The sequence below is a fragment of the Spinacia oleracea genome, chromosome 4, assembly GCF_020520425.1.
Source record: "Spinacia oleracea cultivar Varoflay chromosome 4, BTI_SOV_V1, whole genome shotgun sequence".
NCBI classification, from domain to species: Eukaryota; Viridiplantae; Streptophyta; class Magnoliopsida; order Caryophyllales; family Amaranthaceae; genus Spinacia; species Spinacia oleracea.
This window is the reverse complement of record NC_079490.1, coordinates 16,732,736-16,751,546: the sequence shown is the minus strand read 5'-3', so window position 1 is coordinate 16,751,546 and position 18,811 is coordinate 16,732,736. Positions and strand designations below refer to the sequence as shown.

At 37.9% G+C, this 18,811-nt stretch overlaps 1 protein-coding gene across 1 annotated transcript; it reads left to right on the top strand.

Moving 5' to 3' along the window:
* Positions 1-17,480: 17,480 nt before the first annotated feature.
* On the top strand, positions 17,481-18,513 carry LOC110793934 (uncharacterized). The gene is made up of 2 exons (XM_056841422.1): positions 17,481-18,219; positions 18,275-18,513. The coding sequence occupies exons 1-2, from the start codon at positions 17,481-17,483 to the stop codon at positions 18,511-18,513; spliced, it is 978 nt and encodes a 325-aa protein (XP_056697400.1).
* The last annotated feature ends 298 nt before the right edge of the window (positions 18,514-18,811 follow it).

Below are 18,811 nucleotides of genomic sequence, written 5' to 3'. Positions count from 1 at the left end.
CCCAATTTACTAGTAATATAGGAGTCGCCATTCAGTTTTTAACGACAATGAGAAAAACTGACAAAACCCGGTTATCGTGACATAAAGGGAGTGCAATTATGTTTGACCACGGCGGCCGTAGGGTCCCTTGTGATCCCTGGTGGTGGGGATCGCTCAACGTACACCCGCAGGGTAGAGATTGAGGGTTTGGGGGACTGTAACTACCGAGAGGAGTACTCGCTCTTCGATAACTCCAGAGGCAGGATATCCTTACTAGCTCAGCATAAATAATTGAAGGGACATGCGTTAACTATTAAACTAATCTGAGTTGATTTTATCAATATGCAACATATAGTACTAGATCGAACGCGATTATCTGATTTAGATTGTTTTAAGGGACCTAGCATGATAATCCATTTTCCCAAAAATATCATATTTACTAAGCGTGATCGAACAATCAGATTTTAGTTAGTTTAACAGTTCATAAAAGGGCGAGGAAAGCAATTAAACCATGGAAAAGGGACACATTACGACGCACCCTTGAGAGGTGCGTCACGGTTCTCAGAAAACTAACCACTTTGACTTTGCTATTTCTCCTTTTATTTAACGAATCTCAAATTATGGGACGGGATACGTTCTGTTCGATTTATGGATCGATTGCGGCAGAACGCGTGATCAGTTTGGCAGCGTGAGGCTTAGGCTTAGGGGTTTAGAGTCAATACTCAGAATATAATTGTGTGTTGTGTGTTCTTTTTCACGTCGACCTTAGGGGTCTATTTATAGGAAAGAGTGGCGTAGAAAGATAGATTTTCAGGAATTTGAATACGAAACGGATTAGGAAAAGAATCCGTCCCAGGTATTTTCGGCGCCCAGCTCTGGGCGTCAAAGATTTCGGCGCCCAGGGCTGGGCGTTGAAAATAGGGTCTGGCAGAATTCTTTGTCAGATTGGACTCTAGAGTACGGAGTTCATTAAGAGACTTAATCCGAATTATTTGGTGCGTATCAATTTACGACGGAATGCGTCTGGGCCCTTTACGAACTCTAGGTTCATTATGAGTTTAATTAATACGTTAACTCTTTTATCGAACTGCGATAGGAATAGAATTCCTTTTACAATTTCTATCTCTTTTAGGATTTATGTTGGAGTGCAACACCTAATTCTGACAGGTTTCTATCTTTTTATTCTTACTACTTTTAGCAACTACCCTTTACGGCAATTACTATTTTTAGCAGGTTTCCATAAATAGCAGGTTTCTATAAATAGAAGGTTTCGGGTGAAATGAAAAGGGGAATTGAGATTCGTTATTTTATAGGAGATGCGTTGTCAAGTGGAGATTTATGTTTCCATCATCGAACCTTTCCCTTTCGGGAATGGGGACAAAAGTAGGTGTCTACAATTGGCAATCTTTTTATTGACAAAGCCTTATGTGATTTAGGTGCCAGTGTTAGTGTCATGCCCTTGTCTGTTTGTACTAAGTTGAACATGGGTGATTTAAAAGTTGCCAATATAACTCTGCAAATGGCTGATCGATCTGTGAAGTACCCCCTAGGTGTTCTAGAAGATGTGCCTGTTAGAGTAGGTAAATTTTTTATTCCTGTTGATTTTGTTGTGTTGGACATGGAAGAGGACAGGCAGATTCCTATTATTTTAGGCCGACCTTTCCTACACACTGCGGGGGCAATCATAGATGTCAAGAATGGCAAGCTGACTTTAAATGTGGGGGATGACAAAGTTACTTTCAATTTAACCCATGTTGCTAAGAGTCCTATGGTAGAGGAGTCATGTTGTGGAGTCAATGTTTCTAATGATTATTTCAATAATGAATTGACTCATACTAACTCTAACAATCCTTCGGAGAAAGCACGTGTTTCAAATTGTTTTGCAGGTGGAGGTGACCGGAATATCAACTCCTTGGCATGGGTTCGAAAGGAAGCACGATTTGATAATGCCGCGACCCAAAAGGCCGAAAGTTATGTAAATGGTGGGCACCGTATTCATGATCGGGGTCGTGATCTGTCACTTCCCGCACCACATAGCTCATCCAAGGCATTTGAATTGACACCAGATGGCACCATCTTTGGTGCCCCCATTCGATGAGTTGTCGTGGCTCTCATCCCCTTCTTTTCGTTGTCTGCGCATGTGTAATGGGGACATTACATCAATCTAATAGGGGGATGAGTACTTCACTATCCATTTATTGCTTTTCGTAGTGTACTTTTTTTTTGCTTTCGTTTGTGTGTTTTAGTATAATTCCTAAGCAAGTGTGTGTTTCATTGTAGTTTTTGGTGTTAGAGAGGTGAGAAGAGGGTATTTTACGGTTTGGATATTTAATGTTGTGCAGGTCTAAGGCTCCAAGTTCGCAAAAGTGGAATTAAAGCTGAAACGGAGCAGTCTGCATTTCGCCCGACCCGGATCGGGCGAGGTGCGCCCGATCGGGCGCGTGACGATTTTAGAGAAAAGGTTGAAATTCGCCCGAACGGGCGATGGTTGCCCGATCGACTCCAATGGCGAGTAAATCGCCCGATCGGACGACATTCCACCCGATCGGGCGGTCAATGATGACGTCATGCCAAGGTCAGGGAAGGATTCTGGGCTGGAAAAAGTCGAAGAAAATGGGTTTCGCATTTTGCCTGATTCGGAACGGGCGAGGTGCGCCTGATCGGGCGCGCACAGATTCAACGAAAAGGTTCAAAAATCGCCGGATCGGGCGATCTGCTGCCCGATCGGGAGACGGGCGATTCAGCGATTAAGTTCCACGGGTTGCTCACTTTCCTCATTCTTTTCTTCATCTTCAACCTCCCTTTCTCTCCTCCATTAAACCCCAACCTCCCAAAACTTCCAACCTTCATATCTCCCTCAAATCTCTACCAAATTCAACACTCTTTACATCAAAATCACCCTCTCATCACCCTCAACAACCTGATCCCCAACCCCAGCCTGACCCACAGCCAGAGCCCCACCAGTTTGAGCCCGAGCCTCGCACCTACTTTAGGAGGGGGCGTCGAGGGGATGAGGGGAGGCCACAGGGTAGGCCTACACCAGAGGAGGAGCAGGGGTCCGTTCATGAGAGGTTAGGGAGGCTTGAGATTGGTTTTCATGAGTTCGCGAGTGATCACCAGAGGGCCATGTTCCCTATGTATGATTAGTATGCCAGGCAGGGCTACATTGCTCCGGATGCTCAGCACCCTTCATGGTTTAGCTATCCCGCGGAGGGATATGGAGCTCCCGGTTCCATGGGCACCTTCACACCCACCCACTACGGTGGGTATGGAGCGGGCACTAGCGGTTATGGTGGTCGAGGTGGTGATGATGGTAATGATGGTGATGATGGTGATGATGGTCAAGGCCATCAATGATGCTGAGGCGGATCGAGATGGTTCGATACCCCTTGAGCCAATGAGGACATTGTCTGATTTAGCTTGGGGGGGTGTTTCACTCACTTGTACATTTTAGGTATGTTTTCTTTTTATTTTTGGGTTTACTTATTTTTGTGTGTTTATTTTGGTGTGTTTATTGCTTTCTAGAGTAGTTTATTGCTTTGAAAAAAAATACAAAAATACGTTCCGATGAATACAAAATCATGCTTCCCTGTGCCCCTTGATTGGAAATTGTTTTGATTCTTGGTAATTGATAATGAGCAATGTAGATGTGTTAGCCATGATTTAAAATTCGATTACTTTGATGCCTTAGCATGAGTCAACTCTGACTAACTATTTGTGGACTTGGTGCTTGACTAGTTGACTTGGTTAGGATGTGTGATAGCTTCCTGGTGTGTCTTTGATTGTGAGTATTGGTTTTGCAACTGTTAGTAGCGTTTTATGACTCATATACATGCACATTGTGGAGGACGAAGGCATTTTTCTATTTAGGTAGCCTTCAGATGAATGTAGATACATTTGTTCCCTCCTTTTCTACCCGTGTTGTTGCTTGTGCCCTTTATTCGGTGACTAGCCACATTACAAGCCTGTAAAAACCCCATTGGTTACTAGTCCCAAGCCTAGCTTGGGGGAGCTAATAGTAGTGAGGTGAGGGAGTTGTAGTGTGTTACATTTTGAGCACAAAGTGAGTATTGAAAAAGGAGTTTGTCTTATCATGTTTGTTGTTGAAAATGAGTTGAAAATGAAAAGAGATGAAAGAACAAAACAAATGTGAAGGTTTCTAAAAAGAACGAAAAAAGAGCGATTGAAAAAGAAAAGAAAGAGAAAAATCTATTACTCTCAGAAAAAAATTCAAAGTATTGTTTCAATCAAGTTTTGCAAATTCATATCCTTGTGATGATTGGTTATAATTGTGAAAAAAGGCAAGAAAGTACGGTGTTGGTTGTTTGTTGTTTTGTCATGTGTTTAGTGGGAGAGTTATGGTCATTATTTTGGTTGATCATGGTTGTATTTAGGATTTATGCTCCCCAAAGCCAAGGCTTTTAACTCACATTTTATCCAAATTTACCACGCCCTTACCTAAGCCTAACATTACAAGCTTTGAAGACCTTCCGACCTTTGTGCATAGAGTCGTACTTATGTGAAAATAGTTGTTTATCAATGCAAGTTATGGCATGACACATTTCGAGTCGACTACTAGGTTAAGTGTATGTTTTTCTAGACACACGAGTGTTGTGAGTTTGGGAGGGCATTGTTCACTTATATGTTGGGAGGAGAGCGAACGGGTACATCTTTTATCCGCCACATAAATGAGTGACGAGTGTGTGAGCACTAGTCTTGAATTCCATTGTGCATTTGTGGTTCTCTTTGCGTGACGATTGTTAAGGTGGATTAGTGGTTGGATGGATTTGATTGGTTGACATTGATGCATGCTCGTTGGATTTTGCCTTGAATTATGTTTTTCATTTTGAAATATGTTAGGGGTGAAGTTGGTCTTGTATTCATCGATGATTTCCTTGCTTAGGGACAAGCAAGGATCTAGCTTGGGGGAATTTGATATGTGTGTTTTATATAGTGTTTTACACCCGTCCCTTAGTACTTTTATGCGTCAAATGAGCTCTTAGGAGCCATTTTTAGTACTAATATGTGTTATTGAGTGTGCCTTGAGTTTCAGGTTTGATTATGAGAAATTGGTCTTTTTAGACCCGTTTCATGGTGATTTATGCCACTACACGAGCCCGAGGAAGTTCGGGACCTTTATCGTCGACTTTCGGGAGCCTTAGATGCTTATGGTTGAACCCCGAGAGTTAGACTCGGTGATATGGGCGAAGGATATTTAGGATTGCAAATCGCCCTGTGAGCTGAGGGCGAAACGTGACCATCGGGCGGAAAGAAGAAGATTTGAACTCATCCGTACGCGCCCGATCGGGCGCAGTTCGCCCGGTCCGGATCGGGCGCCCATCAGAGGCAGCTATGGACTCTTCGCAAACCGCCCGATCGGGCCGAATTTGGCCCGATCGGGCCGACTGTCGAGCAAATCGCCCGATCGGGCAAAGCGTCGCCCGATCGGGCGACGCCAACCTCTGCAGCTTTTTCGCGTGGTTTCTTTTCCGTTTTTAAGCTTTATTTTAGGCAAACTATATAAACTAGCCTTAGTTATTTTGAGTGAGATCTATTATTCTAGTTTTGAATACTTAGTTTATTTCTAGTTTTCACTCTGATTGTTCAAATACTTAGTTTTTAATTCCAAGTAAAAATTCAAGCTTTATTATTTATTTGTTCTTCAATTCGGTATTATTTCTTACTTTAATTTATTTTATCGCTTTAGTCATGTTTTCCATTATATTAATTGCGTTGTTATTTATTATCATGAGTGAGTAGTTTAATTTCTAGGGCTTAATGGGATCCATGAATGCATGATTGGGATTATATGTGGACATGATATTTGATTAATTGATTATAATTTTTATAGCTTATCATTATTGCTCGTCAATTCTGTTCGGACGGACTATTTTTATTTGAGTTTGATTGACCTTAGATTATGCGCCGAGAGGTATAAACCTGATGTTTTTGGTCTGTGGCTATTAGATAGGAATTATTTCTAGTACATAGCGAGAGCCTGCTAGTTGTTTTATCCTAAGGAATTCATAAGATTCGAGAGATGCATGTTTTCTTAGTTATGATTGTTAATTGATTATTATTGTCCGTTGTCCAATCCCGGTCTGCATTTATGGTGAACCGCTGCCCTAGATTCCCTTAATATTGTTAATTTCCGATTTGATTACTTGCTTTAGTTTAACACTCAAACCAATCCAACTCTTGTTACCAGTAGTCTAGATTTGTCTTTTAATAGTAGAAGAACATTGTTTCCCTGTGGATACGATCCCTGCTTCCCTTGCTATATTTTTAGTTGGTGAACGTTAGGTTTATCTTTGATAGGAGTGCGATTTAGCCTGTCAGCCGTGTCCGGTCATGCCTCCCTTTTGTGCTGATGTCGAGACGGTGTCGGCCCCTAAAGATATTGTGTTAAGCAGGATTCGTAGTTTCCCCAAGGGAACCTCCCGTGGGCGTGATGGTTTACGGGCCCAACATGTTGTGGATGCGCTTGGTAAGGCTGTTGTTGCAGTGGCTGATGACTTAGTAACTTCTATTACTGTGGTGGTTAATCTGTTACTTCCTGGTAAGTGTCCTGCTTCTTTGGGTGAGTTTATTGCTAGTGCCCCTCTTACGGCTTTGCTTAAGCTTGGAGGGGGTATCCGCCCTATTGTTGTTGGGACGGTTTGGAGGAGGCTTGTATCCAAGGTCGCTGCTTTCGTGATTGGGAAGGAGGTTGGTAGTTATCTTGAGGATTTTCAGTTTGGGGTGGGTGTGCCTAACGGGAGTGAGGCTATTCTTCATGCGGTCAACAGGTTGGTCGAGGCCAAGGGCGAGGTGAGCAGCATGTCTATGCTTCTGGTTGATTTTAGCAATGCATGTAACTTGATAGACCGTAGTACTATGCTTAGAGAGGTGCGACGTCGTTGTCCTTCGCTCGCTCCTTGGGTTGAATTCTGTTATGCCCGGCCGGCTAGGTTGTATTATGAGGGCTCTATCCTGCTTTCATCCCAGGGGGTTCAGCAGGGTGATCCCTTGGGGCCTTTGTTGTTTGCGCTTACCTTGCATCCGCTTGTCCATCTGATCAACGAGAAGTGCAATCTTGATTTCATGGCTTGATACCTCGACGACGGTACCATTATTGGGGATACTGCTTTGGTTTCTTTGGCTTTGCAGGTGATCACTACTGAGGGTCCGGCAATGGGGTTGCATTTAAATGTTGAGAAAACGGAAATCTTTTGGCCTACTCCTGATCCGAGGAGCTAGATTCCACACTTTTCCCTCCTAGTATTGCCCGCCCCAGGGATGGAGTCACACTTCTGGGTGGGCCAGTTAGCTTGAAGGCTGACTTTTGCAGCCGCTTGATAGAGGACAGGGTCGCTATAACTGTGGGTTTGATGGAGGCCGTGGCTGAGCTTAATGATCCTCAATCGGAGCTCCTTCTTCTGCGGTGTTGTGTGGGGGTTAGTCGTTTGTACTTCTCTTTACGGACTTGCCCGCCGCATATGCTCGGGTCTGCTCCTATTTCCTTTGATCTCGCCTTAAGGAGGGTTCTTCAGAATATTATTGTGGATGGTGGTGCGGGCTTTGGAGATTGGCAGGGGCGGTGTGCCACTTTACCTTTTCGGTTGGGTGGTTTCGGGGTCTACACTGCGCAAGATTCTTCCGCATATGCTTTTTTTGCCTCGCGTCTCCAGTCTCTTGGTCTCCAGAACAGACTGCTTGGGCATGATGGTGACTCTGGTTTAGGCCTCGCTTGTGATTTAGCTTTAAATAGCTTTCGGGATTTGTGTCATTTCGATCCTCTCGATCTTTGCTGTGTGGTACCAGCCCCCCCGTTTATGAAAAAGTTGGCTACAGTGTACTTTGATATGGTAGAGAAGAAGATGATGGGACAGCACAACCCGAGTTCCAGAGAAAAGGCTATACTCATTAACAACCAAGCGGCGCACTCCTTAGACTTCTTGAGAGCCCTCCCTATTGAGGGGTTAGGCCAGACGATGCACCCAAGACAATTCAGGTGTGTTTTGTGTTATCGCCTTGCGATTCCTATGTTCCCTCTTGACTTTACTTGTCCTTGCTGCTCTTCGAAAGTCATAGATCGTTTCGGGGATCACGCAGTGCATTGTGGTAATGATGTTGGCCTGAAATTCCGCCATAACTTGGTTCGAGATGTGTTAGGGGATATCTGTTCACAGGCTGGGGTTGTTGTGCATAAGGAGGTGCCTTTGGGATTTCTGTCTGAGGAAGGGAGAGATCTCCGTCCCGCAGACCTTCTTGTCTAGTCTTGGGACAAAGGGAAAAATGTATGCTTAGATGTCACAGGTATCTCTCCATTCACCAGGCCAGGAGTTGATGCTTTTGCTCCTGGGGTTGCTGTCGCTAATGCTGTTGCCAGGAAGAAGAAGAAGTATGAAGCGAAGTGCATAGACAACGGATATGGTTTTATCGCTTTTTCTTTCTCCACCTTTGGAGAATTAGGGTGTGATGCCCTCGAGTTCATGGCTAGAGTCTCACGGGTTGCTCAGAGTAACACGGCTGCTGCTGACATTCGTTCTTTTCTTTTTCATCGTTTGTGTTTTGCCTTGAATAAGGGTGTTGTAGCCCAATTAGTGGCTAGGCTCCCATCCAACTTTGTGTAATCGCTTCTTTATAATAATAATAATAATAATAATATTAATAATAATAATAATAATAAAATATATATATATAATAATAATAATAATAAAAATATTAATAATAATATTATTATTATCATTATTATATTACTTATTATTTATATTTATATTTATATTATTATTATATATGATATAAATGTATTGTATTGTGGATGCCCATTATACCCCTAGCATCCTTATCCTATATAATACATGTATATGTACATGTTATATTGATGGGAATAAGAATCATAACCGCCTGTTTCTCTCTTCCTCTCTCCCTAATTTCATAACACGTTATCAGCACCATTGCAAACCGCTGACGGAAATCAAAGAGATTCAACAAAGAAAAAAAAAAAACAAAGAGTACCATCAGTCCATCACAATCATCTATATCAATGTAAGTTTGTTATTCGTTTTAATTGGTTTACCTGATACGGAGTACACGAATTTGTTTTGATGATATGGATGATATAAATCTGCAAATGATGAGAACGGTTAACTGATTAATACGATAAGTTGGTTCTTCGTATTAATTGATTTAATAGATACGCGATTTTGTGTTGGTGAATTGCATGATAAACAATCCAAGTTTTTCAACAAAACCGAGACTCTATTATTTTGTTTTAATTGGATTGTTAGTATAATAAAGTATTTATACTGCTACATTATTCTATGTCTGCCCATGTGTTCCAAGTTTAATTTTGATTTGTAGAGAGTGTTTACTAACATTGATGTTCTATTGCTTTTAGTAATTCACTTTTGCAATGATTTGATTATTTAGTGTTTGTGTATGCGGTTATTGGAACTTTGTAGAAGTTTGGTTGTTTTCTTGCTCAATATTACCGATGCAGAATTTTACGAACGTTGCGGCAATATGTGATTAATTTGTATGTTTTCTAAGTGATGTCGTTCCATTTCTCATTGTGGATTATTAATTTATTAATAGATCTGTTTAATTACGCTACATTGGCACACCTCGGACCATAATTTGGGGATTAACCACTAGTTAATAAGAATGGTACTAGATTATTGATCAGATTAGAGTATCGGTGGGTTATATCCTGTTAGATTTATTTATTGTGGCACTTTTGATTGGCTTTTATATAATATTGAGTACTTGATTTGCAATGCTCAATGAGGCGTATTATAATGATTTTAACAACAAAATGAATTTGGGATTAGTTCATTACTATATATGCTTATACTTCTTCCGTATACTCAACACAAATTGGTATATAGTATATGTTTACTTTTAATTTATAAGTTCTAATTTGCAATCCTTTGGTATAATGAATTATATTGGATCTTACTAAAAGTGTATCTTAAGTCCCTTGATATTACTGGAAGGAACCATTTCTCATGGTTTTTAGATAGTGGGATACACCCCAAAAGAAATTGGTGAAACAACCAAAGAGGAATATAAAACAACGTGCCAAGTTATGGCAAAAACTATGATTTTTAATCCCCATCATCCTCCACGAAAGTATAAAACTGCAAATATTGTTGTTAAAAGACGTAAGAACTCTTTGGAGTAATCCTAAGGAAAAGTATGACCAACACAACCTTGATATTACCAAAAGCTCATTATGATTGGTTGCACTTAAGATTGCAAGATCTTAAATTTGCGATTGAGCATAATCCAGCCATGTTTAAAATTTATTCTCATCTGAATGATGTGGAAAAGAGATTACTTATACATATATGTTAGAAAAATACATGCTCCTCTTTTCATGCAAAAAATGTTGTCCTACAGACACAATATTGAGAAAAAGGTTTTAAGAAATATTCTGAATTGATATCTTGTTTTCTTGTGGCTGAGCAAAATAACGAGTTGTTGATAACAATTCATGAAGCACACCCTACTGACTCAACTCCATTCCCTGAAGCGAATGTGATGTCTCATAATGGGAAGTAATCAAAGAATAAAGACCATTCCAGCAACAGTGGTCGTGGCAAAGGCGTGGTCGTGGGCGTGGTTTTTGGTGGATATGGTAGAGGTCGTGGAGGTTATTACAAGAACTCACATTCCCACCAGAAGTGGGATCGCAAAGATGGTAAAAGTGAGAAAGATAAAAGTGACATTGTGACTAGTGTATGTTATAATAGTAGAGGAAAAGTTCATTGGTCACGTGTATGTCGTGCACCAAAACAACTTGTTGACCTTTATCAACATTCATTGAAAAAGAAATGAAAGAATTTTGAAACCAATCTATTAATTCTGGTAATGCAACTCACTTAGAAGTTGCAGATTTCTTTACTTCCCCTGAAGGGAATAATTAAGCTTTTAATAAAATGTGTTGTATTTGATATAATATTGCACTAGTCGAACTATGACATTATGTGTTAATATTGTGAACTTTGTGATTGTGCTACGACATTGTGTTTTGTAGCTTTATAGATATTGTATTATTTTGGGCGCTTTTATAATCCAGGTACATTTATAATAAATAATGAAGAATTATATCTTGCTGACAGTGCAACGTACTACTCATACTATACTTAATAATAAGAAATAATTTTCTCAATTGATGATGAGAAAGACTAGTGTGAGTACTATATCGGGTAGTACAAATATTATAGAAGGCTCCAGAAGAGCAAATATATTGTTGCCTATGGGAACTAAATTTGAGAATATATCATGAAGATATATGTTTAGTGGGTATGTAAAATTGTTCCCACAATAGTTAAGAATTAAATATATGCAAAGATCGGGGAGAGATAGCTTTTAAGTTTACAAAATAGTGGTATATGGACTAAAATGATATATGGATGTTAAATATGGTACAAGTTTTGTTCATAAATTATGAACACGAGTATGAGTTTATGATATTGATATCATCCTGTAGATGAAAAAAGATGAATATGTTTATTGAAATTGATATGTACCATAATTACAATGCATACTCCAGAAGAGTACAAGCTATCTTTCCATAAGTGTGTTGGATTGTCTTGCCATTACAAATGAGACACCAGTTTGTGTCGTTATATCAAATCAGAATATGTTCAAACTATAGTATTTTATAATTACAGTGATCACTTTGGGAAGATAACCAGCAGTTATCGAATGGAATATTTGAATATGATATTATATACGTACGATATGATAACTAAGGCCATCCGGGTCTAAGAACACCCGTCATGAGAATTTGAAAATTCTTGTTTAATAAAAGTTTATGTGCTGACACTCCCTCATATGTTGTATATATTAAAAGGCAAGACATAATGATGAGGTTGAGATGTATTTCAATCGAATAGTTATAATGAATTGATTGAGAAAATAAATACAAGAGATATTAATTACTTTGAAAACTTGTATATTGATATTATAGGTGATTGAAAGTTCACCATGATAGTAAGTGGCCTGAAGTTCACCAGAATGATAGTAGGTGACTTGAATATCACCAAGAAGTTACAAATGTTTTGTGATTGATTTAAGTATCATAAATCTCTTGATTGGGGAAATCATATGTCAGCACGAAATGAGAAAATATGAAAAGAATACAACTGCATATTGCATCTACTCCCCATGATCAATGTTAATCTCCAGAAGAGAACGGAAGTATGAAACATTTATCAAAATACACGTTGAAAAGTGTATTATTAGTTGGTGAAAGATTTTATGCCCCATAATATATTGAAAATATTTTCCCAACTTAGGGGGAGACGAGCTAGAATAAGTTGGCAAATTTGAAAGATAATATATTGATCCCCATATGAGTAAGTGTAAATGCCAACTGTATGTCCTCGAAGTATGTTTGGTCATAAATATCTATGACTTGATTACATTAAATTGTTACATGTTCAGATGCATAAATGTGTATAATGGTCATAGTGCTCGATGTTACCATAATGATCTTGCCAATATTTATTTAAATCTTTGCACCTGAAGTGTAAATTATATATACGGTTCCAACATAATTAATGATGAATTATAGATTTATTTATATGAAAGGGCAAGATAATGCAGTTGATGATATTATTGAAAAGAAAGAAAACACTATTATATAGTGTATGAAATACCCTTGAAGTGGTATAGATATCTGAACTATAATAGATGGCCCGTGAGAAAAGATGAATGGTACCTATTGAATAAGTATTCAGATATCATTGATGAATAGCATGCAAAGTATATGTTGAAATTTTTTGATGATACCGGTATATGATGGAACCGAAATATAATGCATATGCGAGAAATAATGAATTGAATAGGGGATTGTAAATTTATGTCTATTTTGATGTAGACATCATTATAATGATCAAATGAGCTCATGGACCTGAAGTCCAACAAGTTATGGATTTGAAATATCCACACTGTACAGTGTTTTGCATTTGAGTCTTACATTCATATACATGTGTAGTTAATAGGTAAATGCATCATGCATCATGCATCATTCATCATACATTTAGTTTGTTTTATGTTTTATCATGATATGATTTTCATTTATCCAGTTATATATGTTTCAAAACTATTATGATATCGTATATGAATATGCATCCAAAGAATGGTAAGACGGATTTGCAACTTTATGAATATTATAAGAGGAGTTTCTTACTCCAATTGGCGAATAGTTGCGAATGAAGTATATAATTAATGTTGATTTAAATAGCATGTTATGAATCATGCAAATAAGAAGAGTTCTTGAAGAACTTATACACGATGTTCTTAACATCTAGCCCTTTAAGTTTTGCATATGAATATCACAACATTGATGAGATATTATCAAAACTCTTAAAGAGTGATTTTGAAATGCCGTCTCAACCAGTAGTTTGAGTACTTGAGAATTATGAAATATACATATTAATTTATTCACGGCAGAATTCTTGTACACATACGAGTTGATTCATAATATAAGATAAGAATATGTAATGTCCTTGCATTGAGTTTTATTTTATGGTCCAGAAGAACCATAAATTACATTTTTAGTTATATACCCTAAGTTGGACATTGACATATTATTTATCATGTATTGTCATGAAAGTATGACTAGAGAAATTTTGATCAACATTAATGATTACTAATACTTATGACCTCCAGAAGAAGGTTTACATATGTCCAATATGAAAGGATACATTTTGTAATATTATATGCAAGAATATATATTTATTTCAGGTATTATTTTCAAAAGTTTGGTGATATAAATACTCACCTAGTGCATGCAAGTGAAGATTTGAAAATTCAAGTCCAATGGTGGAGAATCAAATTTCAAGGAGCTACATGTTGATACATTTGAAAAGTTATCAACAATATTATATTCATTGAACTTGAAGATCTCAAGTGATGTATTCATCAGGGGGAGAAAGTACGCGTTGCACTCTTTTTCCCTTAACCATGGTTTTGTCCCATTGGGTTTTCCTAGTAAGGTTTTTAACGAGGCAACATCCCAAGCGTATTATGATGAGTGTTGTACTCTTTTCCTTCACTAAGTTTTTATCCCACAGGGTTTTCGTAGTAAGGCTTTTAATGAGGCATCATTCCATGTATATTACAGGGTCATTGTATTATTTTAGATAATGGACATCCAAGGGGGAGTGTTATAAATGTATTGTATTGTGGATGCCCATTATACCCCTAGCATCCTTATCCTATATAATACATGTATATGTACATATTATATTGATGGGAATAAGAATCATAACCGCCTGTTTCTCTCTTCCTCTCTCCCTAATTTCATAACAATATAACTATTATTTATTATTAATTACTATAATTTATTATTTATAATTTATTATTATTTATAATTTATTATTATTATATTAATTATTAATTATTGATTATTAATTAATACTCCCTCTGTCCCTTAATACTCGCACCGCTTTCCTTTTCGTGTCGTCCCTTAATACTTGCACCGCTTCTATAAATGGAAATTTTAACCAATATTATATTATTTCTCACACTTATCTACTAACCCACCGTCGACCCGTCGTATTGAGAGAATGTCCCCTATGTGTTGTCGTTGTGGGATGGAGGTAGAAGATGAACTTCATGTGATATGGAGGTGTCACTTTTCTTGTAGTGTACGGGAGACAACAGCTGTTGACGGTCTAGAGGGGTGCCCCAATAGTGGGAGTATAGCAGACTGGTTTAGTTGGTGTGTGAACAACCTTAACAGCAGTGAGATGGAGTTGGTGGCTGTAGGGGCGTGGGCGGTATGGAACGAGAGGAACAATATTCTTCATGGGTGTAGGCCTCGCCACCCAGGCGAGGTAGGAGCTACTGCCATGTCCATGCTTAGTGCACATAGGGAAGCAAAGGAGTTGTGCAATGGGGCTGCAAAGACGGGGGGGAGTAGCAGACAGAGGCGGGGAAGCACATCTTGGTGCCCACCTATTGAAGGCACCATTAAAATTAATGTTCATGCTGCTTTGTTTGGAGATAAGGGGGTTGGTCTTGGGGTGGTAATAAAGGATCAGATGGGTGTGGTAATTAGAGAAAGAGTGCGATAGACTGAAGCAACTGGAGTGTACCTACAGCAGAAGCAAAGGCCATGGTCTTTGGCCTGCAGTTGGCATTCAGTGCAATGCATCTTCAATAATAGTTGAAAGTGATTGTTTGGAAGTGATTAAAAAACTGAAGGAACGAGACTTTGTTGGATCGCATCTAGGGACGATTCTCAGAGAAATTGATAAGCTTGCTATTTCTTTTGATGATGTTTTATTTTCTCATGTATTTAGGGTAGCTAATGAGGCAGTCCATGCTGATGCTATGACCCATATTCACCCCTTAGAGTACTCGACTAGAGTGTGGGTGGGAGTATGTCTGGTTGTATTTGATGAGATTGTAGCCTCAAATTTCTGCTTATCGATAAATAATAACAACTAAACCTTGAATGGTTTTCACACAAAAAAAGAACATAAAGTTATTTCAAAATACGTAAAAGTACCCCGATATAATATAAAAAGAGTTTATTTTTTAGTGATAAATTAAAAAAAATACGGAGTATTTAATAAAAATCTTCCCTTCAAAATACTCCGTAACTAATATGGACTAGTGTAGGATAAAGGTAATCATATACTTTTAATAAAAATCTCCCCTTCAAAATACTTCGTAACTAATATGGACTAGTGTAGGATAAAGGTAATCATATACAGAGTACTCCGTGTTTTGGTGTCCAATTGGTCCTGCACACCTAAAGCCCACTAAGGTTATTTAAACAACTGTTTATTCGTAAAGGATCTAACTCCTTTATTTGACTCACAACCCATCATGACAAAACCCAATAACCTTTGTCAACAAATATTATATATATTTTTTGATGTTACCACCCGGTTCATGCTTAGAGCTAATCTGAATTCGGGACGAGTTCTAAATAGATAATTCCTCCGTCGCTTAATAATTGCACCGGTTTGACCAGTGCGGAGTTTAAGACACTTGAATTGACTTATTAATTTAATGGGTGTTAGATGACAGTGGGGTATTTTTTTAATATAGTTAGTGGAAAATGGTGGGTGGGGGTGTGAATTTTAAATGATTTTTATAGGGAGTAGGAATGTAAGTGTGTTAGTAGATAAGTGTGAGAAATAATATAATATTAGTAAAAAAAATTATTCATAGAAGCGGTGCAAATATTAAGGGACGGTCCAAAAAGAAAAGCGGTGCGAATATTAAGGGAGGGAGGGAGTAGTTTCGGTCCCCTTCCGATTGTTGTTGCCGGGATCGAACACGCAGTACTCTCTAAACAAAAGGTCTTGCGCGCACAAGGTGTACAATAAATTTATTGTACACCAAGATAACTTTTATGCAGTTTTTTGTAACTTTAACCTACATTTTTGTAACTTTTATGTTATAAAAATAAAAAGTTGATAGATAAACATTTTAAAGGGTTAAATGATTAATTTATACATTATTAGTGATTTTGAAGAAATAATTTTTATTCAAATGAAAAATTTTATCACTAAAAAATAGATAACTTTTACATATATAAATGTAACTTTAAATCATCTTGAGTCAACTTTAATCCGGTGTACAATATTTATTGTACACAAATAAGAATTTGTGCTCTCTAAGAGCACCATCAATGGTGAGTTGCTTCTAACTCACAACACCTTCTCACCTACTTGTGAGTTAGCTCACTATTGAGGAGGGTGACTCACAACAAGACCATAGCAAGGGGATGCAACTTCTGAAGGGGGACCTGACGCGCGGGACCCACGTTACATCCATCTTAAATCCTAGCCGTTAATCGCTGAAATTTAAAAAAAAATAATTAATTAACTGACAGTTCTGACGCGCGTCAGCACTGTTTCGCGGTCCAACCAGAATTTGCCAAGTGTCCCTTGCAAGAATCTTTTTGTTGGGTTTATTTGATTTCAACGTAAACATTGCTGAAACAATATTAAGACAATGCAACGACTATTTTTTTCACTCAGTAATTTTATAACGTTCCATTTGATAACTTATTTAAATTTTTTTCAAAAAAATAATTACACCAACGGGATTCTTGTTATTTTATCTATAAATAGAGCCTAATATTGATATAGTTTTGCATCCTTTAAATTTTACCCTCTCTTTATCATTGTTAAATCAAATTTACATAGCATTCACATATAAATTATTTCGTAATTATGGATCTTAACAATCTTAATTACGAAAGTGGTTCCTTTCAAAATAATCCAAATTACCGATCTTCCAATTCTCCAAATTTCCAAATTAATTTTCCTTTTGATCCAAATAACCTTACTAATCCAAATACTCAAAGGATGTTATTTTATAACATGCCTAACCAACCAATGCATCCAAACCAACAATTTGTATAGCAATTCCCATATCAATTTTCAAACCCAAATTTCCCACAACAATTCCCAAATCAATTTTCAAATCAAAATTTTCCACAAATTCCCCAAAATTATCCATCTGGTTTTATGTTCCCAATGTCACAACAATATGGTGTAAACCAAATAATTCAAAACAGTCCAACAACTCCCGGGGGAGAAAGAAGCAGTAACCTAACCCCTCCCGAAGATCCAAGGGGTTCACAACAAGCTGGTGATGATGTTGATGGTGCTAATGATGATGCTGATGATGATGTTGTTGAAACTCTGTATGAAAACAACACCATTGTGTCGAGAGAAAAATGGGGTGCAAAAGAAGATGATGCACTCATCTCGGCTTGGATAGAATGTGCAGTTGAAGATCCAAAGACGACAACGGATCAAAGTTTGGCTATAATGTGGAGAAACATTATGGCTTTGTATGATCAAGCTAGAGAAGATAATCCATCCACCATGCGCCCTAGAAGTTTGAGATCTATGAAAAGTCGGTGGGGAATAATAAATAGAGATGTGAGTACATGGGTTGGTTGTTATGCTGAGGCAATAAAAAGATATAAGAGTGGCACTAACACTCATGATGAGATGACTGAAGCTCATGAAATATATAGAGGGACGTGTAATGGTTCACGCTTTGGTTTAATTGGTTGTTGGGAGATGTTGAGAGACTTAGACAAATGGAGACCAATAGACCTAGATGTACCTTCTAGTGGTGGTGGCAGTTCGAAAAGATTAGAACCTGATACTCCAACTGATGAAGGTCCTATAACTCGTACTCGTCGTCGTCGTCCTGATGGGGTGAAAAAAACAAAAAGGAAAGGTAAATCTGTTGCTAGTTCTGGTATTCAAAATGTTGGTAGTTCTGAAATTCAAAATTTAGAGTTTTTTTACTCAAGCCATGTCAGAGATGAATGTGATAAAAGGAAAACACAAAGATGTTGACGAGAGGCGTATTGATGTAGCGGAACATATGCTCGAGTATCAAAAGGAACGAGATGCCATCAAAGCTCGGAAGAAAGAGGGGGAAAAGAGGTTCAAGTTATTCAGTGTCCTTCTTGCAAAACCAAATCTATCTGAAGACGAAAAAGAAAGTTATTTGAAATTAAAGCAAGAATTTGCACATCTTTTAGGCTAGTTTAGACATCAATTAAGTTAGCCAAACTATCTATATTAGTTTTAATTGATGTAATGTTACCTTTATTGTTTTAAATTTCCTTTGTAATATTTTATTGTTATTTCTTAATGTAATGAAGTTCATGTTTTTCTTATAATTTCTCTATTTCTATTAACTTTAAAAATTATTTCTTGCAAATAATAATATCATTAATACTAACTCCACATTTAGAAATATTCTATACACCTGCAAAATTTACTAGCTGCATGCTACATTGAATTGTCACATTTGATACATTGAATTTTCAGAAAATTATCAT

Coding starts and splice junctions, on each gene's coding strand:
- LOC110793934 (XM_056841422.1), top strand. CDS start 17,481: ATGTCACAACAATATGGTGTAAACCAAATAATTCAAAACAGTCCAACA. Junction 18,220..18,274: donor TAAATCTGTTGCTAGTTCTG/GTATTCAAAATG, acceptor TTTTTACTCAAG/CCATGTCAGAGATGAATGTG.